At 38.0% G+C, this 24770-nt stretch overlaps 1 protein-coding gene across 1 annotated transcript in view; it reads left to right on the top strand.

Moving 5' to 3' along the window:
• ANO3 (anoctamin 3) overlaps positions 1–24770 on the top strand; it is a 268473-nt gene that overhangs the window by 173225 nt on the left and 70478 nt on the right. Inside the window, exons 9-13 of the mRNA XM_014783643.2 lie at positions 3044–3150; positions 5047–5102; positions 8813–8934; positions 13217–13351; positions 19445–19541. Coding sequence (XP_014639129.2) covers positions 3044–3150; positions 5047–5102; positions 8813–8934; positions 13217–13351; positions 19445–19541 — 517 coding nt within the window. The remainder of the gene's footprint in view (positions 1–3043; positions 3151–5046; positions 5103–8812; positions 8935–13216; positions 13352–19444; positions 19542–24770) is intronic.

Here is a 24770-nt window from a genome sequence, read left to right as displayed (position 1 = left end):
ATTCCTATGGTAGTAACTCACTTCAAGTAACAATAATGATGATAATAATAATAATAGAATTGCTATTAAATACCATGTTTGACTAATGGATTGTTCTAATTAATAAATTATTATATTTAAAATTGCATTTAATTAATATGAACTTATTAGTTTAATTCATTTTAGTTTAATTTTATTAAACTATGATGAATAAGAAATTTTTTTCAGGATTTGTTGCATGACTATCTATTTATCTACGTACCAACATATCTCTATTCCTTTGTTATTCAACTAGCATTTATTGAGTTTCTACATGATACGGATTGAGGATATGACACAGTCCTTGCCTTCATGGTACTCCCAGTCTAGTGGGGCAGACAAAAATGTAAATTAATAAATAAAATAGGGTAAACATAAAGATAGAGAAATGCACAGTGTACTATATGGCTATAGCTATAGGGTCTACTTTACTGTACACTATTCTAGATTGACCTATATTCTGGGACATGGGAAGTTGAGAGGCAGGATGAAACAGAATCCCAGACCATCAATCATGTAACAGAGCCAATCATCAACGGGAAAACTTCTCCTTCCAAATATTTGTTTTATTTCATTATTTACTCTTAGAGGTGGCCCTAGAAGCAACCTTGCTAATTCCAGCTACAGGAAATGGAGGAAGGAGTGGAAATCCAAATGATTTCAGGATTTAGAGAGAGGTTACAGTTTCTTGGAAGCTTCTTTAGCTTTTTGCTGAACTTTTTCAGGTTCTGTGATACACCAAATAAAAAACATTCTGCTCTTTATTTTATTTTACTTTTTTTTGCTGAGGAAGATTAGCCCTGAGCAAGATCTGTGCCAATCTTGCTCTATTTTATATGTAGGTCGCCACCACAGCATGGCTGATGAGTGGTGTGTGTCTGCACTGGAACCCGAACCCGCAAACCCGGGCCGCTGAAGCAGAGCATGCCAAACCTAACCATTAGGCCATGCGGCCGGCCCCTGCTCTTTATTTTGAACCCAAGAAACTAGAGTGATCTTTGAAAAATATGAATCAGATCATGCAACTGTCTTGCTTAAAACCCCCCAGTGGCCTCCCATTTGCACTTATAATAAAATTCAAATTTCTTATCGTCTACCATGTGGCCATATATGTTGTGGTCCCTGCCCAACACTATCATCTTTTCCTCTACAACTTTTCCCACCATTTACTTACTCTAGGGACACAGGCTTCAGTTCTATCCATCAAAAGCTCAAGCTTAGTTCCATCTCACAGTCTTTGTTCTCGCTATTCTCTTTGCCTGGCGTGCTCTTCCCCTAGATCTTCACATGGCATATTCCCTCTTATCATTCAACTCCCACTCAAACATCACCACCTCAGAGAGACCTTTGAAAATGTTATCTATAGTCCCATTGTCCCAGTCATTCTCTATGCTGTTATGCTGTTTCATTTTTCTTCACAGCAATTATCTGAAATTATGTAATTTATTTGTTTACTTATATATCATCTGTCTCCTCCTTCCATAATGTAACTCCATGAAAAAAGGAACTTATCTGCTACACAAATATTTGTTTGGGGAATTCCGAATAAATCTGATGGTGAAAGAATTGAGTGAACATTCGTTCTGATACTTAGTACAACAGGACTGTTAGGACTTATAATGAATAGCTCTTAACTTGGTGCATCCAGTACAAAAGTCAAAAGCACAATATCAGAATGCTGGAGGAACTCAGAGTCTAGTAAAATGGGCACGTATACAGATTGCCATAAAACATGGCAGAGTAAAATCAATGTGTTAGGAAAGACACAAATAAAATACACAGTTTTATAATCGAGGGAGAAGCTACATGCAGAGGAGAGAATCCAGGAAGCCTTTTTGAAGAAGATAGTCCTTTTCAGCAGGTAAAAGTGTGGAGGGAGGTGGGGAGAGGTGCGGGAACAGCTATCAGAAAACAGTAGAATCTTGAGGAAAAGTGTAGGTGTGATAAATCCTACAAGTTGACAGACTATTAGATACAAGAAGCCAGAGCTGTAAGAAATAAGGCTGAGGGAGAGGTTGAAATGCAAGAATAGAGAGCCTGGGGGGAAAACAACACGTTTAATTATGCACGTAACAGAGAGCTGCTGACACGTTAAAAGAGGAGCGTTCCAAGGCTCAGAGGCATGCTGTACAAGTCAGGAGCGAAACTGGATGCCAGTTAGGAGCATGTTCTTCTCATAGTCTAGGCAAGAGGCAGTGAGACCCAGAACGAGATGGGTAGTACCAAGCTGGAGAGAGGCAGTTCAGTTAGAAAAGTTACTGAGTTTGGCAACTGTTTGAATATGGATGGTGAAGAGAAATCAAGAATCACAGAAGACCTAATCCTTCAGGACTAAGTGCCTGAGAAAGTGGTGGTTTATCCTTCAGAGGTAAGGCGGCTGGAAACAGGAACTAGCAGAAGTTGAGTAAGGCCTGGGACGCTTCCATTCTTTAGATGCTCCCAATATATCATCAAGCAAATGCTAGAACACAGTCTTCTTTCCTCTGAGGATCACCCTTGTGCTCTGTACATCACTGGCTCCCACATGGTTCCTCCTTACAACCCTTCCTACATGGGGACAGTCAAGGGCATGAAGGGGAAGGGAGAACTATTGCTCATTGCTAAAGTTCTGAAAACAAGACAAGCCAGCTTGGAAAATGTGATATGGGGAATGACATCAAATTTTTAATGTGTTCTATTTGAAACCACATTGCTTAAAGTAGTACAAAATTTATGGGAGCCAATGAACTATCTATTCTCTCCTTGTTACATGCTAAACAGGAAATGTGAGGATGTCTAGGCTTCCTTATAAACTGAAAGATATCAAAATAAATATTTGATAATGTCCTGTATTATTTATGTGTATTTTTTCTCCGCCAATTGATGTTTTTTTCTTTTAAGGAGGATGGTTTCTCTTCTGATTTACTGTACTTCCATGCACTTGTTTTAATGGAGAAAACAGATGGATGACTACCCAGGAACTTGTAACTGTTGCTGGTTCTGTGCTCTGCTTTGAATATTAAAACCAATCCCCTTCTCTTAACAGCTTCATAATAAACAATAAGGACACCTTCTTCAGCAATGCTACTCGAAGCAGGATAGTCTATCACATGTTGCAGCACACCAAATATGAAAATGGGATATCAAAAGTGGGTAAGAACACTAATTAAAAACAGAGAAAGTACAATTTGCTATTATTAATTAGACCCAGAAATCTTTTTTAACACCTGAAGCTTTGCCTTTATGCATTAAATATGAGGATGTAATGCATTGAACATAAACTAAACATTCTATTCTTCAGTCTTTCGGTAAAGCAAAACGAAATAAAACAAAAAACTTTTTCAAGGACATTTGGCCCATATGTATCAAAATGTGAAATGTGCAAACACTTGGGAACAGACATTTTATATCTTGAAATTTATCTCAAAGAAATAATCGGACTTTTGAGTAACAATATATGTAGAAATTTGTTCATTGTGGCTTTGTTTGTAATGGAATAAAACTGGAAATACTCTGTCTATCATTAGGAACTGACACATAAGTTAGGCTACATCCACATAATGCATCCATTAAAAATTTTGTGACGTTTATTCACTCTTCACTCAAATGTATCAAGCATTTCTTTTATGCTATACATTATAGAAAGTATATGGCATAGACCTTTTACTCAAGGAGACTGAAAATTAGTGATTACTTCTCTGTTTATTGACTTCAAAAGATATCCACAATGCATTATTAAGTGGGGAAAAACAAAAAGAGAAAAACAGATTACCCATGGAAACTTGTACGAATCTCTACTGATTTGCGTTAAAATAGAGTGCAATTTAAGTAAAATGAACTGTTTCAAGTCGCCCATTTTTAAAGGAAGAACGTTCAGACTTTGGTTTTCCTCTGATTAATAATTCATTTATTACTGAGCAGTCAAAATAGTTAATTTAGACGCTAAATCCTTACAAAAAATAATTTGACACTTAATCAGAAGTTTTCTGAACAAGAAATAAAAAGAGAAATCCAGAATATAAACTAAAAATGTATCTAAATGACAGCACTGTGCACTTACGTAGTCTTTAAAAATAAATATACAACGTTTTAAATGATTGTAAAGATATCATGCCCTTTGTAGAACATACAATAAAAACAGAAGAGTAAAAAATAGAATTAAAAACTTCCTATATTCAATCGTCACTGTTGCAAATTAGTACTGAATATATGTATATATATACACATCATAATTAGAATCAGGCAACATTTACAATTTTTTATCCTTTCTTTAAAATTACCATTATGAGTATTTTCTCAAGCCCTTTAGTATGCCTGAAAACATTATTGTAAATAGCTGTACAATGTTCTATTATAAGCATGCATCAAATCACAATTCTTACCAAGCACCTAATATAATTGATTATACCATAATTAAATAATTCCCCTATTTTAGATGTATGATTATTTTTAATTCCTACTAATGCTATAATAATATTACAGCAAAAATTGCTCTCTAGAAAGGTTTTCCCAATATCTAGTCTTCCCAGGACTATATGAGACTTTCCATTTCACCTCATCACTTCATCTCTCACTGAGATGGCAGAGATTTTAAGTATCACAGATTGGTGTTTATATGTCTCTTTGGCCTAATATTTAATAATTAAAGATTTCTCAGTACAAATATTCTTTTAAGACATTTTTGGGAATGGGGAATTTTTCTGCTTCCTTGACAAAATTTTATTGTTTTGAGGGGGAAAAATAGTTGCTCCAGGCTCATGTGATCCCAAACAAGTGGGTATTAAAATGCCCCATATTTCATGATATGGCAATGTGCCATGCATTGGCACCTTGCAAATCTCCATTCATTAATGTTGTAAGGACACAATTAGACTCTTAGTATCAGTCTCTTTCACAACCTCACTGTTCTCATAGGTGATGTGGCTATGGGAGTCATTTGGGTTATTTTAGGTTTTTAAATTAATTTATTGTCCCAAGTATATGTATGTTGCTTCAGAGGGACCTCTTCATTTAACTGACTCAAGAACTATTCTTTTCTTTTCTTTCCAGGTATCTGCAAACTTATAAACAATGGTTCATATATAGCAGCTTTCCCCCCACATGAGGTAATTTTGAAATAACATTTCCATTAAAAAAAAGAATTTCTCGGGGCTGGCCTGGTAGTGTACTGGTTGGGTTCGCATGCTCTGCTGCGGCAGCCCAGGGTTTGCAGGTTCAGATCCCAGGCGCAGACCTACTTATCAAACCATGCTGTGGCAGCGTCCCATATAAAGTAGAGGAGGATGGGCGTGGATGTTAGCTCAGGGCTGATCATCCTCACACACACACAAAAAATTTTCATGCTCAGTGTTTGATCCCATTTTTTTCATTTAGGTCTGACTGCCCTCTCCCAGTAGGGATCAATCAGTGGGTGGCCCTGGGCCTTTCTGAGACCCCATTATAATCCGTGGCTGCACATTGGCTCCTGTGCTCCGGAACTCCTCTGCACTTTGCCCCATGTCAGGAACCCTAGCCTCGGATGGGACCCAGGGACATGGCTCAGCTGCCCTGGCCACCTGCTCTGCTCCAGCACAGAGCTCCACACTTGACCCACTTGGTGTCCACAACGCTCCCAAACAGGGCAGTTCTGGTCTGTGCCTACTACTTTAGGATACCTGAAAATCGAAGACAAACCCACAACAAAAACCCACACCCCATTATTTACTCGATTCTCTGCCAGATTATTTGCTCTCTACCAGTTTTAAGTAGAAATGCTTGCTGCAAGCTGTGGGGGGCTCTGCCTGCTGAGTCATTTGAGTCAGTTTTAAACACCCTCCCCCAACACACACACACACACACACACACACACACACACACACACAATATTCTTTTTAAGGCAATTTTGCATTTTAAAATAAGAATAGGGTCTAGAGAGATTTAATGTATGCACTTTCAAAACCCATCACTCTTCCGTTTTTAAAGCGTGAGGACTCACAGGACAAAATGTCTATACCTGAGGAATTCGGTCTAGTATAACTCATAAAAGATAAAATGTACTGAGCACTTCCTATTTGGTACTCAGCTAAATGATTTTTATGGATTATCTCATTTAATCCTTGCAACAACCCTTTGAGATAGACAATAACAACCCCCTTTTATAGATAGATCATTGAGGCACAGAAAGGTTAAGTCTCAAAGGCACAGTTTCGAGCCCAGGAAGCCAGACCTCCATGCTTCTGTCCACTAAGGTGTGCCTACTTACAGTAGCACTAGGAATGACAATAGCAGGTAATATGTTAGTGCATTTCATGTAACAGGCCCTGTGCATGTATTTTCCCACTAATCTGACAATAACCGTGGAGGGATAGATATTATTATTTTTCCATCTTAGCCATACAGAAACAAGGCTCAGAGAAATTAAACACCGTGTCAAATACAACGGTCAGTGAGTGGTAGTGTTCAGAGTGGCCAACCTAAGGCCCGGGGAGACCTTCTGTAGCAAAGTAAGGTTTGCTTTGTTCTCTGTGTAAGTGATTTTCTCTGCATAACTAGACTGTGTTCTGACAGTTCATTTGACAGTTTCTTGTGTGAAATGTGGAACCTATTAGGAATGGGTTGTAAATAATAGTCATTTTCTCATTCTCATAATTTGGTAGAGATACTAGTATTGAAACACATACATAAAACAATATTGTTGAAATATGAGTAACTAAAACCAAGAAGAAGGTCAATAAAATGGACTCAGGAATTTTCTATTGATTTTATATGCTACTACTTGAGGAAAGAGAAATAAAGCTTACTTAGGGGAAAATGAAGTCAATGGCACTAACTCTGTAATTTGATTAACCTCGCTTCACAGTTTATGGCTTCTTGCTTCCTTGATGCAGGAGTAATGGTAGTGTCAGTCTCATATTTTTCACCCATAGTTGAGATTTATTTTTTAGTTACCAAAGGGACAATAGCTAGAGGGAAGAGAAAGACATTTCCAGGGGAATTTGGCATGAAAAAGAAGAAAGAAAGAGAAGAAGAGAGATATATAAGTGAGAAAGAGTTCGCCTAAGATATTGATAGAACTGATAATTCCATCAATTATGAATAGTGGAGACAGAGGAAAAGTGTGTTGGTTGGAGGAGGCGGCCAATCATTGGATGGTGGGTATATGGTCCTCTGGAAAGGGGTGAAAATACGTGGGTGGACAGGAGCCATCAGTTTGGTCAGTTTTCTCACGCAGTCCACCTCGTGTCATTGTCAACTCAGGACAGTGTGGTTGATTGAGGTTACTGAGCAGAGTTAGAACAGTGATGCACAACGGAACCTAAGTTTAGGACCCAGGAAGTGCCTGTGTCTGACCACTGAGGCCAGAAATGAAAATCCTGTATTTTAGAAGGATGATCAGTAATGATTGAGAGAGAGCTGAGATTTCAGTTCACTTTCCCTTACCTACCCAGTCTCAGGACAGTTTACCTTAATAGGTCAGTCCAATTTCATAAGCAAACAGACCTTTCCTAAGTGGATGTCCCCTTGCTCAGAATCTTGGTCTTTGCTTCCATCTCCTTAGCTTCCAATCTTTAGGCTTTAAACACCTTGGGCTTCCTTAGGGAAGAAAATTCTGAGACTGCACTTTACCTATAGTTCCACCCTCACCTAATTAATTTATCTATTTCTTTAGAAAACCAGAGGTGAAATCCACGTATGTCTCAGTTCATCCTTGAGGCACCTGCAGACCATGATTCAAGGTGTACTCTTTCTGCATAGGAACGCACAGCCCTGGTTGTCTGGGACCATTCAGATGATAGTTTGCACTTTTAAATGGCCCCAATTTATCAAACACCTAAAACTAACTAACATTGATGTTGTACTTCCTACGTGCATGGCACTTTATAGTGATTATCCAAGTGGGACCTCGCAAAACCTCTCTATATTGGGATCATTGACATTCATTCATATTCCCATCATCTGGGTGAGGAAACTGAGACGTAACTCCACTTGTTTTAAATTCTCATCAAACTTTTCATTAAAGCAGCATCACGCATTGGAGTGAGGACACAGACTTTGTCAAATCCCGTGTCCTAAGTTTTGGTTCAGAAAATATAGTCATCACATCTTTTGCCCTCTTTTTTGATTGTAAAAGCAGAGCAGTTTAGCCTAGGGAACACTTCCCTCTATAAGGCGTATGTATTCTATGTTTCTGAAATCGCAACCCGTGTTACACATTTTTGAGGGGGGATATAAAAAATTTGAAAACATGCTTCAATTTTTGGAATATCTTATCTTAAGTAAGTTTTAAGGATTCTAGAATGTCAGAACATGACGAGCACTGTCATCCTGTAGGCCTCTTACACTTAGACTCTTAGACTCAGGCCTCTTACACTTTGTGAAGGAGCATTTACTCTCTTCCTTAGAGTCTTTAAATGAAATAAATATTTTCTGGGACTGGATCACTTCTTAAATCAGAATAATATTCTTAATTTCCAAACTAAAGGTTATAACAATTTCTCTCAATGGTGGGGAAGATATTGTGTTTATTAAAAGACCTTGGGTTCCAAACAATGAAACCTAAAGTCTAGTTTACTTTAAGTGAAAGAGATCTCATTGGTTTAAAAAGGGAATTTAAGAAAGGATTTTTAAAGAACTATGAGAATATTTTCAATGAAAGAGAGCTATATAAAGGTGTTGACTAAAATATTCCAGTGATGGGCTTAAGTGTACAGTTTCTGAAGCTTTCAATAAGTTATTAAATTCTTCCGCCAGGTAAAAGAAAGAAAAAGCAATTTCTATTTAGTTCAAATTTCACTAAGAGAATGGATATCAATTTATCTTATTTTATCTGTTTCAGGGAGCCTACAAGAGTAGCCAGCCCATCAAAACCCATGGACCTCAGAATAACAGACATCTGTTATATGAGCGCTGGGCACGCTGGGGCATGTGGTACAAGCATCAGCCCCTGGATTTAATCAGGTACTGTGGATGGAGCAATAATGGAAGACTATTATGCTGTTTTGTTCTCATTTTCTTAGATTTGGAAGTATTTCATTTACCCACCAAATGATCTGTATCAGTCAGGATACAGTCAGGAAAATAGAAGCCACTATAGGTCTTTTCAATAAAAGGAACTGAATTTAGGGAATTGGTTACACAGGGAATGGGAAAGCTGAGAAATCAAATAGGAATAGTGAGTCAACCAGAGATTAACAACAGTAGAAAATTGCTAACAACCCTCCAACTGGAGGGAAAGCGGATGAAGTGTATTTCAGAGCCCAAGACCTGGGCCCCTGGGCAGGACCTATACCATCCACGACGAGGACTGCCTGCAGAGAAGTGAAGTGTGGGAGTAGAGCCGTGGAGAGGGCGTGGCCCTCGTGGAGAGAGCCCTGGAGACGTGGCCAAGACAGGGGAAAAGATCCTGGCTTCTCTCTTCCTTCCACCTTTGAGTCTTCCAGTACCTCCTGGCCCAACTTAACCAGGAGCAATTTACAAGGGAACCTGTGTAATCTGCTTCCCTGTGAAAATAAATCAAAACCAGGAAAGGCAGAAAATGGATCTAAGAACAAAGAGGAAAATGACCAACATAGCATCTAAGCATACATTTATCTTTCAGCAAAGATTTAGTGAGTGTCTGTTCTATTCCAGGAAATATATTTTAGTAAGCAACGGCCCTCAACTTGAATTAGTCTTGAAATACTGTTACATTCCTGATTTATTTTATTTAGATGGAGGATAATTTGTTCTTTTTAAAAAATTCAGGAAATATGTATTAAAAAGAGCTTAATTAAGTTCCTGGCTAACTATAAATATTTATAGAATGAAAGAAAAGAGAGCATTCATATTATAAGGTTATATATGTTGATATTTTGAACTGTTTATGAATCATAAATATGAAGAATAACTCATAACGGTATCAGTCATTGTCCCAGCAGGAAACTGACCGAGATGATAGCCTAGAAGGGGTATTTGAAGAGAATTTAATAAAAGAACTATATACAGAAGTGTAAATAGGATCAAGGGAGCCAACAAATGATGATGAAGCTTCCAGGGACTAGCAAAAGATGGATGCTGTTATCAAACCTAGGCCTGGAGGGACAAGGGGAGAGAGCAGTTGGCAGAACCTGTCAAAAGTTGTAACCATAGAAGGGGGGATGCCTGACAGAAGCTATGGCCTTTGGAAGAACGCAGCTATAGCCCAAGCATAGCACAGGAAGGAGAAAATCAGGATAATAAATACCCCAGCATCTCTTTTATCCCGCCCTCTGATCTCCTGCTGGTACCTTCAGTTGGCCAATGAGCCCATCAGGAAGCCAGATGAAGGAAGGAGCATAGGTGATACAGTTTATAGAGGAGAGCCTCTTGGGGCACGTAGCAGAAAGGGAAAGGGTCGAGTGTGGATCTGGACGTGCAAAGCATAATTCTCTTATGTATAAGAGACATTGCTATTGCTGCTTCGGGTAATTTCAGCAAGCAAACTTTAATTTTAATAAATAGGGTTATTCAGCCGCTATTACCAATTCTTTGGCTGCTGACATAGGAGGGAAATTTTGCTTATGAAAATCATATATTTCATGTTCAAGTGGCTAAGAGAAGAGGGATGTGGTGAAGGGCCCATCCAAGATGAAGGTCGTAAAAGAAGATAGATGGCATTTCAACAGGTTCCTAGGAACTTGCTTTTTACCGAAAGTAAGATAGTGATGAGGCAGACATGCATATTAAACTGTGCGATCTTGTGCATAGAATTTTGTACAAGGCCCAGTTTTCTACAACCACCAGGAAGGTTGCCTTAAAATCTGTGGCTTTTTATTATTTGGAGTTAAGTTGTTCTTAAGACTACACAGTTTTGAGGACATGGATCTCCTGTTGTGTTGCTTCCTATCTGTGTGAGAGCGTGTGTTTAGGAGTTGGGTTCTTTATATACTTCGGTCATGGGTGATGGAGACCCCCAGGCAAGGCCTGTATTCTCTCATGCTGAAAAAGGCAGTTCATTAATAGTGGATGAAAGGTGAGGGGCTGTCAATTCATTTTCTTTTTTATAAATAACCATTTCTGGATATGTGTTTGTGTTTTTTTCCATTTTAAGAATGAATTCAAACATTTAGTAGCCAAAGTCTGTTTCAGTTTTAATCTATTTTTCCATGGAACATATTTGAATCTGGAAAAAGCATATTTTAAAAATTATCAGCTACAAAACCTGCTTAACAAAACAGTTGTGTGGCTTTTTTTTGTTTCACAATAGGCATCAGAGGGATTTAAATTTAAAAATTAAAATAATTATCTCTAAAACAGTTCAATTCAACGTTTGTTTATTTTATGATAGACGTTATTTCAGCAGCAGAATCTTATCATCAAGTGAAATGTCTCATAAGGAACCAATATATAAAACAGATAAAAAGAGAGTGGCTATGGGTGAAGTGTGATGGGAAGTGACATCAGTAGCAACCCCCTCTTCCTCCTTGCCCTGTCATGGTTTTTGAGAAACCTTTAAGGACACTTAGAGATCCTAAAAGACTGTGAATACCAATGCTCCAGGTCAGGGCATTTTCATCAGCCTTCTTTGCCTGGAACTAGCTTCTCCCTCTCCTGAAACAGATCTGAAATATGCTGTAACTTAGGTGACTATATTCCTGTCAAATAATATTGTTGTTCCTCTTAACCTGAAGAATGTGTAATTAAAAATCTCAGTATAATACTGTCTGTATAAGGGGAGTCTGTCTGTACAGTCCTCTATGATCATTATTATAAAGATAATCTGCTATGTTAGCAATATGTGCTAAAATCCCTACTCCACCTGCAGAGGAACACTGGTTTAAAGGAACAACGGCTTTATTGCAATACCTGTTAATATAATAAGCTTCTGTCTCAAAGTAGAACATTATCATTGTATAAGACATGAATAGACTATTGATCTATGTCCCCTAGAAGAAATAAGTGAAAAAACAAAAAGATTAGATAAATGATGCTTAATGGAGGATGACTCCATTCTACATCTAGTAGAATATGCACAAATTTTAGTTGGCACAATACAGAGAATGAAGTGGAAGGAGAATGCTTTTCAGAAAGAGAAGTCTCATTATGGAAAAAATATCAAGAGAATTTTCTTCCCAGCAAGAATCACTGCCCAGTGCAATATTTCCAAATGAACTGTCAAACACCAATCTTTAAAACTATTGCTGGGACAAAACCGTGTGTTAAAGAACCATTTTTGGAAAATGGTGACCAAACAGTAGCAGAGAATTCAAAAAATTATTATTTTTGATAAGAGCTTTTATAAACTGTCTGACAGTTAATATTGGCAGTAGATTTGGTGAAGAAACAGCGATTGAGTAGTCATCAGAACTGCCTTATTCATCTGCCACTTCCATAGAAACTGTGTTCATCAGCTGAAGAGAAATAAAATACATTCATTCCCTTAGCTTCTTCAGTGCTTCCTGTGGTGGGTGCTCGTGGAACAGGACGCAGGTCTGCTTTCAAGCAGCTTGCAGTCTACGGGGAGGGAGAGGAATGGAGGAGTGACTGGTGACGGCCGTGAGGTGTTGTGAGTCTAGAACGCTGAAACTCGGGGGAGGGCAGTGTGAGAGCAAGAGCGGGGCCTGTAACTCAGGGTTGGAGTGGAAGTCAGGAAAGGCTTCCTGGAAGGAGTGATATAAAGTGAAGGATAAGTACAAGCTGGAAAGCGAAATGGGTGAAACGTAATATTCCAGAGTGAGGGAACAGCATTAGCCAAGGAAGGAATCCTGTGCTCCAGGAACTGCAGAGTTGAACTTTGTTGAGGAAGAAGCGACCTAATTGTGCAGATTGTGTTCAGCATAAGGGAGTCCAGCCAAGGGTGCAGATGGACTGAAATCTAATCTGCTCTCAGCATCCACCTAGAGGGGAGAATGTTTTCTAATTTACACAAAGGCGATATGGTTTAGCACAGCTCTGTGTGTGGAAAACACAAAGGGATTCTACTAGGAGGATGGAGAAAAGCAAGAATTGGCTTATAAAAAGCTCTATGAGCCGTGTTAAGAAGTTTGACCCAGAAATAAACACATTTTATAAATTGCCCCTATAATGACAATATTTAAAGATAAACAATATCACTGTTACTAGATTCATTAACAAGCAGGAATATTAAGATACCCCAGATGGAGGTGATGAGGAACTGAGCTGGTAGCCTCAAGTGTCCACCTGAAATCCTGACCAGGTGTGACATCAATGTCTGTGGTGTCGCTTATGTCGCCTTAAGCTAAGGATTTGCGTTCTCGTGCAGGCTGTACTTTGGTGAGAAGATTGGGCTCTACTTTGCTTGGCTGGGTTGGTACACTGGGATGCTCATTCCTGCAGCACTTGTCGGCTTGTGTGTTTTCTTCTATGGAATATTAACAATGAATGCAAGTCAAGTAAGGTAAGCAATTAGCAGACTTACTAAAAACGTTTGGCCTTTCTTCTGATTGGGCATAAACCTTTATGATAATACTGACTATGAAAAACAAGTGATGGTGCTACAATTTATTTGCTGTTTTTTGGGTTTTTTTGCTTGTATGGGAGAAACACCATAAAAAAGGTCATTTCCGTACTTTTATATCCAAATTTTCTTGGGTAAGTTCTAAGACTGTTTTTCTGTATGCCAAATTTCTCTTTCTAGTATATTCCACATAATAACTCAACAATGCTATAGATAAGTATTATTTAATTTCCATTTTCATAGTATTTGATAGTCTAGAATGCCCTCTCAATACATTAGTTCAAATAATTATCACAGCTACAGTTCTTTAAACACTTACAATATACAAAGACCTTCCAAATACATTGTTTCATTTGATATAACCTTCACTTCCACCCTTGGAGATGAGTATTCCTTTTCACACATGAGGGTATCTTACGTAGTTAAAGATATCTAAACAAAATATTCATACCACATAAATCCTGCTTTAAGCAGTCTCCTCTCCTGAGAACATAAAATCACTCTCTACTTTCTTCATACTCTCTTTACGATTTTTTTAGCATCAACTTAAGATATCAAGATGGTAGCAAAATAAAATTCAACAAAAATCAAACATTTATCAGAATGGTAATTCTTATGTTAAAGTTGAAACAACTCAAGATTTAGATATAAGAACAATACATTATTATTCAGCAGAGGCAAGAGTCATCCTCCCATTAAAGAATCCTCTTAACAGCATGTGCTATTTAATATATCACAAGGATGTCATTGAGTTCAGCTTTGTATGATACAATTCAAAATGTGAAAAAGCACTTCTCCTCCCTTCAAAACTCAGCCCTTTTTTCTCCTTCAGTCAGCCTTTAACCATGGCCTTGCTACTGGATAATAATGGGGTCATAACAATCCATTTCCTTGAATTTTCATTAAATATTTTTATAATATGCATATGTATATGTTTGTATATGTATAACAATTTTGCCTCAAAACCAGATGGTTTCATGGTCCTAGAATTGAATCCTGTTCCATAAGCAACTTCCTTGATTTGGCGTCAAGAGTTGCCTTGTTCTTCATGAAGGCCAAATGATAATTAGCATGAAAACAAAGAAACACTCCCTGTTCAAAAGTATTTCATCTGGTCACAGGTTTATTTCAGAGTTTTGCAAACTCACTACCACTCTAGAAGGCAGCATTTTCCTGGACAAACTTGTGCCCACTGGAAACATCTATCCCCTTTTGGGCGTTTCTCTGTATGCTGTTGAATCAGTGACCTCTGAGGCTAAGAAGAGACGTCATGATTTAGAGTCGTAGTGGCTTGAAAAGAAAAACTGTGTTTTTTTTTTTTTTACTGTTTTTCTAGTCTCTGTTTCTGTGAATTTGTGTTTTTTTTTTTAAGATTCCACATACAAAGTGATACCATGCAGTATTTTTCTTTCTCTGTCTGGCTTATCTCACTTAGTATAGTATCCTCAAGGTCCACTCATGTTGTCACAAATGGCGGGATTTCCTTCTTTCCTATGACTAAATTACATACACACACACACACACACACACACACACACACACGCCACATCTTCTTTGTCCATTCATCTGCTGACAGACACTTCGGTTGTTTCCATATCTTGGCTATTATGAATAATGCTGCAGTGAATGCTGAATGCTCCCATATTCCTAATGGGAGTGCAGATATCTCTTTGAGATCCTCTTTTTATTTCCTTTGGCTATATACCCAGAAGTGGGATTGCTGGATCATATGGTAGTTCTATTTTTAACTTCTTGAGGAACCTCCGTACTGTTTTCTATAGTGGCTACACCAATTTACATTCCCACCAACAGTGCACAAGCTCTCCCTTTTCTCCACATCCTTACCAACACTTATCTTTTATCTTTTTGATGATAGCCATTCTAGCAGATGTGAGGTGATTTCTCACTGTGGTTTGATTTATATTTCCCTGATAATTAGTGATGCTGATCATTTTTTCGTGTACCTGTTGATTTGTATATCTTCTTTGAAAAAATATCTATTCAATTCCTCTGCCTGTTTTGTAATTAGATTATTTGAGTTCTTTATATATTTTAGATGTTAACCCCTTATCAGATATATGATTTGCAAATATTTTCTCCGATTCTGTAGGTTGCCTTTTCATTTTGTTGGTGGTTTGCTGTGCAGAAGCTTTTTAGTTTCATGTAGTCCCACCTGTTTATTTTTGCTTTTGTTTCCTTTGCGTTTGGTGTCAAATCCTAAAAATCATTCCCACGATCAATTTCAAGGAGCTTACCCCTATGTTTTCTCCTAGGAGTCTTAACACTTTCGGGGTCTTAAACTTAAGTCTTTAATACATTTTGAGTTAATTTTTGTGAATGGTGTAAGATAGGGGTCCAGTTTCATTTCCTTTCATCAGTGTCTTACAGTTTTCAGTGTACAGATCTTTCGCTCCTCGGTTAAATATTTTCCTAAGTATTTTTATTCTTTTTGATAGTTTGTTGTTAGTGTATAGAAATGCAACTGATATTTGTATATTGATTTTGTATCCTGCAACTTAACTGAGTTTGTTTATTATTGCTAACAGTTTTTTGATGGAGTCTTTAGGGTTTTAGAAACACACTTTTAGGGTTTTAGAAACACACTTTTTTCTGGTGAGGAAAATTAGCCCTGAGCTAACATCTGTTGCAAATCCTCCTCTTTTTGCCAAGGAAGATTGGCTCTGGGCCCACATCCATGCCCATCTTCCTCTACTTTTTTTTTATATGTGGGATGCCTGCCACAGCATGGCTTGATAAGCGATACCTGTGTCTGCACCCAGGATCCGAACCTGTGAACCCTGGGCCACTGAAGTGGTGAACCCAACCACTACACCACTGGCCGGCCCTGAAAAACACTCTTAAAATGGATTGATAATGACAGAAAATGATTCTCAGACAGTTAGCTGCTGTTCAAGCCGGTTCTGTGGAGAACATATTCACAAAGTTTTACCCTGTGGTATAGACTCCCCCCCCAACCCCGCAAAGCTGAAAATAAACAAAAGACAATGAAAGGAATAGATTTGCTGTTCCTATTGATTTATGCACCAGTGGAGTAAATTAGGCTCCTTTTGTATGAGACAAGTATTCTTTAACCTTTAGTACAAAGAGTGTTTTAAAAGGTGTTAGCAAGATCTTTTCTTCAGTGCATTATGGTATGATATCACTGCTACTGCTGTCACAGTGTAATTAAGATCTTGTCAGACTTTCTATTCTAAACCAAGATAAGCATCACTGAAATTTTCCATTGAAGGTGTCAGACGTGGTTAAGTCGTAGGTGTTATCATGGTGGATTAGGGGAGGACATGGGGCTTTTATTTCATGTTGCTTTGTTTTAATATTATTTTATTAAGCTCATTTTTGTTTATTGCAAGGTAACAATGTTAAAAAGCTGAAGATTGGGTTCTACTTATTATGTTTCTACAAGCTATGTTTATGTAAATTAAGGTCAAATTTCTTAATTGCCCTGCAGTTAAATGTAGAATGATATAACAATCAAGTTGTAGATTATTTATTGTATGTATATGTTCATGTATGTATTATATGTGTTCATTGTCTTACATAACCAAACATGGTCAGATTTGTGCCTGGGAGAGCACATATCATAGGAATAGGAAAATGAGTGAGCTGGTAGATGTGGCTTGCTTCTCAAGCCCTGGGTTTCAGGTCCAGGGCAAAGAGCAGAAACTCCAGCTTTCAGGTCTATTCTGCCTCTTTGGCATTAGAACTTACCAAGCAATTTTCGTGGTCCTCAGTATTGACAAGCTTTTCGAAAGCTATTGGGTCCTAAAAGTCCTCTCAAAGCCTCTCTTGATGACATCCTTAGCAATAAGAGTTTCTTCTGTTTATCAAGTGACTGTGATGTACGAGGCACATTATCAGTATCCCTTATGTAATATCCTAGTTAGATATTACGTCCATCTAGAGATGAAGAAATTGATCCTCAGAGAGGTAAGTGACTTGGTCAGGGCAATATATCTACTAAGTGGTCAAACCTATATCTGATATGTTATTTTAATTGTGGTAAGAACACTTAACATGAGATCTACTGTCTTCATAAATTTTTAAGTGCAGATTACAGTATTGTTGGCTATAAGCACAATGTTGTACAGCAGATCTCTGGAACTTATTCGTCTTGTATAACTGAAAATTTATACCCATTGAACAGCAAATCTCCCTTTCCCCCTACCCTACCCCCTGACAACAACCATTCTACTCTCTTTCTATGAATTTGACAGTTTTAGATACCTAATATAAGTAGAATTACGCAGTATTTGCCCTTCTGTGACTGGCTTATTTCACTTAGCGCAATGTCCTCCAGGTTCATCCATGTAAGATTGCTGCATTATATGGTAGTTCTATTTTTAATTTTTTGAGGAACCTCCATATTGGTTTTTTTTTTTAATTTTTATTTCTTTTGTGAGGAGTGCATGCACTTAACTGCTTGCGCCACCGAGCGGCCCCTCCATATTGTTTTTCTTAGCAGCCGCATCACTTTACAGTCCCACCAGCAATGTACAAGTGTTCCAGATTCTCCACATCCTTGCCAACACTTATCTTTTGTTTTGTTTTGTTTGATTATAGCCATCCTAACAGCTGTGAGGTAATATCACATGATTTGATTTGCTTTTTCCTGAAGAATATATCTGATTTTAAAATCCATGCTTTACTCATGCTTCCATACTGCCTTCCCTTAAACCTACTTTCACATTTCCCCAAAGTGGACATCACCAAGCATCTTATTCTGTGCTTTGTCATGTTAACAGAATCATAGGAAGCATCAAGACCCTGGAGCGTGTCCAGACGTCTACTCCCAAATGGACAAATTGCTCCCTCCTCCTATCATCTTAAATTGGTGGTTATTGTTTCCTTCGAATCAGCCCTTGATGTGTGTATCTAACAATAGATATAAAACGAAAGAAAGCCACAGTTCAAGTGGTGGTTTATATTATCAGGTTCTGCAAAAGAAATTATGAAACACTGGCCACTCTCCCTCCCTTTAGTAGTTAAGTAAAGTCAAAGAAATTTGTAATCATCTCCAATCTCTTATTTTAGGCTAAAAAATACGTTGTTAAAAATTGTTTAAGGGCCAGCCCTGTGGCTTAGTGGTTAAGTGCACGCGATCCGCTACTGGCGGCCCTGGTTCGGATCCCGGGTGCGCACCAACACACCGCTTCTCTGGCCACGCTGAGGCCGCCTCCTACATACAGCAACCAGAAGGATGTGCAGCTATGACATACAACTATCTACTGGGGCTTTGGGGGAAAAAAATAAATAAATAAAATTATTTAAAAAAAATTGTTTAATATTTTTTATGTTACGTATCAAGTTAAACTTTGAGCAACTTACAGAAAATGAGTTTAATGATTCTGGAATTAAAAATAGGACTGTCTGATGGCTAGGATTCTAGACTTGGTGCTTTGATAGATCTGTGCTTGGGTTTGACAGTGTGTGTGGAGGCACCACACAAAAAAATCATCTCCCTCAAATTCGCAATGAACTTGATGCACCGACTGACTGCAGTGGCAGTTATGAAGTTGTGTGAATTATGGATGCTGTTCATTTTGGTGATTCTAAGGCAGCGAGATCCAGGGGAAAGATTGATAGACCTGAGAAATCAGAATAATCAGATTTGATTCCAGCTCAGTCGCTTCCAAGCCTGTGAGCTTGGTTGAAACTCCCTTGCGTGTTCCTCACAATATTATCCTGCTTGCCATGAAATCGTTTGTAAAATTGTCTTTGTAACAAAGCCCCACAAGTGTCTCACAAGGGTAAAATATGGCTTATTATCATTACAGTATCTTGGCAGAGATTTCTAAAACCAAAGAAGCAAACAAAAACTTCAGTATCACAAATACCCTAAAAATTCGAGTTGGAGCCACAGTCTTAATTACTTCCCTATGTGCCCCCCACTCCCCACTACTTCCACTTCTTTTCCTCGCTGCCTTACTGCTTCCTGCAGGACCAGCCACAGGGGCAAAGCACCTTCCTAAACATGGCGATTCATGCTTTCTTTTTCTTCTTTGATTTCTCAAGCCAAGAAATTTGCAAGGCCACTGAAGTCTTCATGTGCCCTCTCTGTGACAAGAACTGCTCACTGCAAAGACTCAACGAGAGCTGTATCTACGCCAAGGTGGGTGTGGACCCTCACGTTCTCCTCCTCCAGCTCTGCTTCTTCTAAGAAGCAGGTAGTAACAAGTCTTCCAGCAAACTGCTTTCTACCAAAGTTAAGTGTTCCCCAGAGTTTCAACAATCCATACCATTGACAATGCAATAAAATACCACCCTGCAGCAATTACAAAACAAATATATTTTTATTTGAATATCTTTATCTTCCTTTGTTTTTATAACTGATTATTGCCATCATAGACATAAACTTCCACTTACAATGATATCTAGATGTTTTTAGGAGAAAATGATTATTTTCATTGCTAATAATTAAATTTGTATCTTCCATGAAGACTCATGAAATTAAACTACTTCTAATTTTACAGAGAAAATGAAATAATATACCAAAAGTTCTCAAATTGCTGCCTATTAGAATCACCTGAAGGGCTTTTTAAACCTCCTGAAGCCCAAGCCACACTCCAGAGCAATTAAATCAGAATCTTTGGGTTTGGAACCTAGGTGTCAGCATATTTTAAAACTTTCCAGGTGATTCCAATGTACACACAAGTTTGAGAAACTCGATTTTACAGTTATTATTATTTATCTGTAAAAGGGTTTATTAAAGTATAATTAACATATAATAAAATGTACATATTTGAAGTTTATAAATAGATACATTTTGATTATATATATGCACCTGTGAAACCATCACCACAATCAGGATAATGAATGTAGCCATCGCTTCCAAAGTTTCCTCAAGTCCTCTTATAATCCCTGTTCCTACCCCACCCCAACCCTCCCCCTACCCCAACTCCCACCCCCACCCTTCTCAGGCAGCCAACTGCTTTCTGTCATTATAGATGTTTGTGTTTTCTCGACCCTTATGTAAATGGAATCATACAGCGTGTGATTTTTTTTCTGGCTTCTTTCACACAGCATAATTATTTTGAGATTCATCCATGTTGTCACATTTATCTGTAGGTCATTCCTCTTTATTGCTGAGTAGTATTGCTTTATATGACTAGACCAGAGTTTGTTTATCCATTCGTCTATTAGTAGACTTTTGGGTTGTTTCAAGTTGTTACCATTTTAAATAAAGCTGCTATGAACACTCGTCTACGAATTTTCGTATAGACGAGTATTGTTATTTCTCTTGGGTAAATACCTAGGAGTAAAATGACTGGATTATTTGATAGGTGGATGTTTTAACCTTCTAAGAAACTGCCGAACTATTTTCCAAAGCCTTTATACCATTTTACATTCCCACCAGCAGTGTATGAGAGTTCCAGTTTTCCATATGGTCACTAATCCTCAAGATGGTCAGTCTTTTTAATTCTAACTGTTCTAATACACGTGTAGAGATATCTCATTGGAGTTTAGTCACTTGAAAATAATTGGATCCTTTTGGGTCTTGCTTTTAGGATTTGTGAAATGGGCTCACAGCAGTGCACTACCCAGCACTACTTTTTCCCACAATAAAAGCAAGATCTTTCTGTGTCCTGTACCCAATGCGCTGCCAATACTGAGGATTTCCTCATTCCTGGCTAGTGGGAATCGGCACCATTCCCGACTCTGTGTGAGCTCCTGACGCTGTTACCTGTAGTCTTTTCAGGTGGTTCTTTCCTCAGCTAGTTTGCTCACATATGTGCTCACTGGGCGCTGTCTGGGTTGTCCCTCTCTGCACTCTCGTAACTCTTTCAGTGTAGTAACTTGAGGCCGTCATAATGGTCACCTCATTTGTTTCCCACCTCTCAAGGATCATTGTCCTTCATTGCCTAACACGCACTGTCTTGAAATGTTTTTATATTTTTATATATTTATATTAACGCTATATATATTTTGTACATTCTTTGGTTGTTTCCAGAATGGGGGTAAAATCAATCTTTGTTATTCCATCTTGTTCAGAAGTAGAGGTCTCTGTACAATTAATTTTGACACACTGGGTATAAAATCAAAAGCTACTCAATGTCCTAAACTCAATGTCCTAAACAAGACCAAAACTTACTAAATTAGCTTCTGAATTATTTACCTTGAGTGTGTGGCATGAGAAAAGTCTGTTTTGTTTTTAGTTTAATTTCTAAAATACTCTTAGTTTGAATTCTTTTAAACGTTCCAGAAAGATGTCTTATTTAGGGAAGAATTTTCTCAACACCTTTTGCAAAAGCCAAGTGTATTAAAGTTATTGGATGTATATACACAGGTCCCTCTCCTAGCTCATGCATTTTAAAGACATATGACAGCCTTAGGGACACCAACAAATCCATACATATGTTACTTCTGCTTTTACTTTGACAGGTCTAATAAAACACACTGGCATTGTCTCAACACAAAGATAAGAAACATCCACACATGGCAGAGTGAATAAGTAAAGAAACTGTCCAGAGAAATGCTACATCTCTGGGGCTTTTGTCATTATGCAGTATCTACATCCCTCCTTTTCTTAGTAGCAAAGAGTATGTATAGGGACAGGTATGACTCAGCAATAATTCACTTAATAACTATTATAAAAAAGGTGGAAAAGTTAGCTTGCAGGGAATATTATCTTATGGAATGATACAAGAAATAAAACCCACTAGGATGAAATATTTGATGTGTCTTGTATTTGTTCCTCTAGCTAAGATAAAATGTAGCTACTTGTTTTTCACCTTAAAAATCAGAATTACTCTTCCTTCATTGGATGGAAATAAACATTCTTTTTTAATAGCAGTTTACATACTTAAACATCTAGAAGTTACTTGTTGGGCAGTGTCAGAAATAAGGGAGCAGATTTTTACCAAAGAAAGGAGCCAACCAATCTAGGATCATCTATCCACATGATCACCTAGTCACATCATCTAGGGACTTGTCAATTCCGTATGAAATCAATCATCACTCTTGACAAGTAACAAGAATTAAATCTGCTATATTTTGTTGAAAAGTATGTGTGTATACATGTAATTATTCTCTTAATAATTTCAAGGTTATGTTTCGTGGGAAGACTGATTCTGTCATATGATAAAAATTATATATAGGAACATTAACATTTTCTTTGATGACTGTTTTCATTTTTAATAATTAAAAGTATGGGAATTGAGACATTTTTGCAATTAAGTAATTCGGTGATATTTTCACACTCATTTAAAAGCACCTGATATCACGCTGTGTCAATTCCCGTTATGCTAAGATTTCTCATTTAAGGGGAAATCATTAGATAGAAGGGTCCTGCATTGTTTTTTCATATAATTCTAAAAATGACTCAACTCCTGACGTTAGCTTTATTCATAATAGTTATTATCTTTGGGTTTTTTTTTTTTTTACTTGTTCAACATTTATTTAATACCTAGGATGAGCCTCAGACTGTACACTGAGGCTACAACAGAAATAGGACAGAGGGTGTTTCTTCTCTAAGAAGCTTCATGGTTGAGTTGGTGTATGGCTATACATCAGAATCACCAAGAACATTTGTTAAAAAGCAGATTCCTGGGCCTCAGGTACTGAAATTCAGAATCAGTCAATCAAGGGTGAGGCTTAGAAATCTGCAAGTTAACAAGCTCCTCAGGTGATTCTGATTCCTAGGACAACATTTTAAAAGATATTGCCCTAAATAGGTAAAGGGTCAGGGGAAGGAAGTGGACTCTTGAAGTTCCCATGTTTGGTGTAGCTTGTGCCCAGGTTCAGAGAACATGGATGGTTGTACAGATTTTGCCCTGTCTAAGAATTAATGACTGAGGAAGTGAGAGAGGGCTGAACTCCAGCCTGAATTCCTACTTCCTGCACCCCTCACCGGTAATAGCCTGGCTGGCAGGGTTGAATCTGCCCGAGAGGCACCTTGCTGTCCTTAGCCCAAAGGGGCTTTAATGGAGTATAAGTGGCAGTTTCCAGAGCCTTATGTTATTCTGAACCCATCGAACAGTTCTAGAGAGAGATCTAGCCACTAAAGTAGAGGAGACATAAACTTTAATCTTCCAACCCAGTAAGAAATTTATCTCCTTAAACAATACCCACATTTATTGATTTCTAGCCACATTCACCTCTCTGAGAGAAATCAGATGTCAAAGATAATGGAGAATTTGTGCTTAAACACAGTTTTGTTTGAGGCTCAGTTTGCTTCTATCTTCATATATTCCCTACTCACATCAACAAAATTGGATAAAATGCTTCTCCATAGGTCCCCCTATGCATAGAGGCAAGCTATTTTTCTAGTACAATATTTCATTGCCAATTACATTTGTAGACAGGACAAGCTTCTTTTTGCCTTTAGAAAAGTCTATTATATTGCTTTGGGAATTTTCTTGAGACTTCTTCTGGAGTTTTCTTTTATAGAGCAAGTGTTCCTTTCCTATTAGGCAGAAGGCCTCTTCCCCCATTCTCCTGCCAATCACCCCTGATCTAACCTTGAGCCACCCACACTCTGCTTGACTCTTCCTTCAGCTGCTCACCATTGTCATTCAGCAGCTCTTATATCAGCACCCACAATGATGTGCTTAGCACCTCAATCTGTACCCACAGGCTTGTAACTGCTCTTCTTCTCTCCATGGTCTCCCATAACATCCCCCATGTAACAGCTTAGTGGATCTAACACAATGATCTTATACGTCTACACTCCTCCTTAGGGCAAGTTCTGAAGTCCTACCTAATTCCCATTCTAGCTTTACGTCCCATTACATGTATGTAATCCCACATTACATGTATATTACATGTATACTTCACTGTGTCTCATGGATGTGTTTCTAAAAAGTTAGTGTTGAAATTTATTGAGTTAAAAAACGCCTGAAACCTAGCAAGAAAAAAAAAAATGAAGAGCTTTTTTAAGGAGAACATTGCATAAACCATGACAAATCATGTCCATGCAACACAATTGTTGTTAAGTATGGCTTTTTATCTGTGACTTTTCTGAAAGCATGGCTGTTCCTAGAGCAGGGGAGAGCCATTATTTCTTGGTGACCTTTAAGTCCGCATGTGTAAAGTCTCTGTTCTAATCCTCTAAGAGGCGGTTTCCTGCACTAGGTCTGTTCACAAAGGAAAGCAGACAGCTGTTCAGTTGCTCGGCAGCAGCAGGTGTCTCTGTGGGATGCCTTTGAGAGACAAAAAAGCTGGATTCCCCTGCCGGGTGTGATTTTATGAGCTCTGTAAGAGAATTTCTTTATAGTCCTTTTTTCTCCTGTACGTAATATATACTGATGATTGCTGTGAAAACCAATTTTTGTAACATTTTGAGAAATCCGGAGCCTTAACAATCATAGAGGTTTAGAGCCATGTAGAACATCTTGCATCT

This window comes from Ceratotherium simum, chromosome 7, assembly GCF_057802395.1.
Source record: "Ceratotherium simum simum isolate JZ-2026a chromosome 7, ASM5780239v1, whole genome shotgun sequence".
NCBI lineage: Eukaryota > Metazoa > Chordata > Mammalia > Perissodactyla > Rhinocerotidae > Ceratotherium > Ceratotherium simum.
The sequence above is the reverse complement of the archived record's forward strand: the minus strand, read 5'-3'. Positions and strand labels throughout refer to the sequence as shown.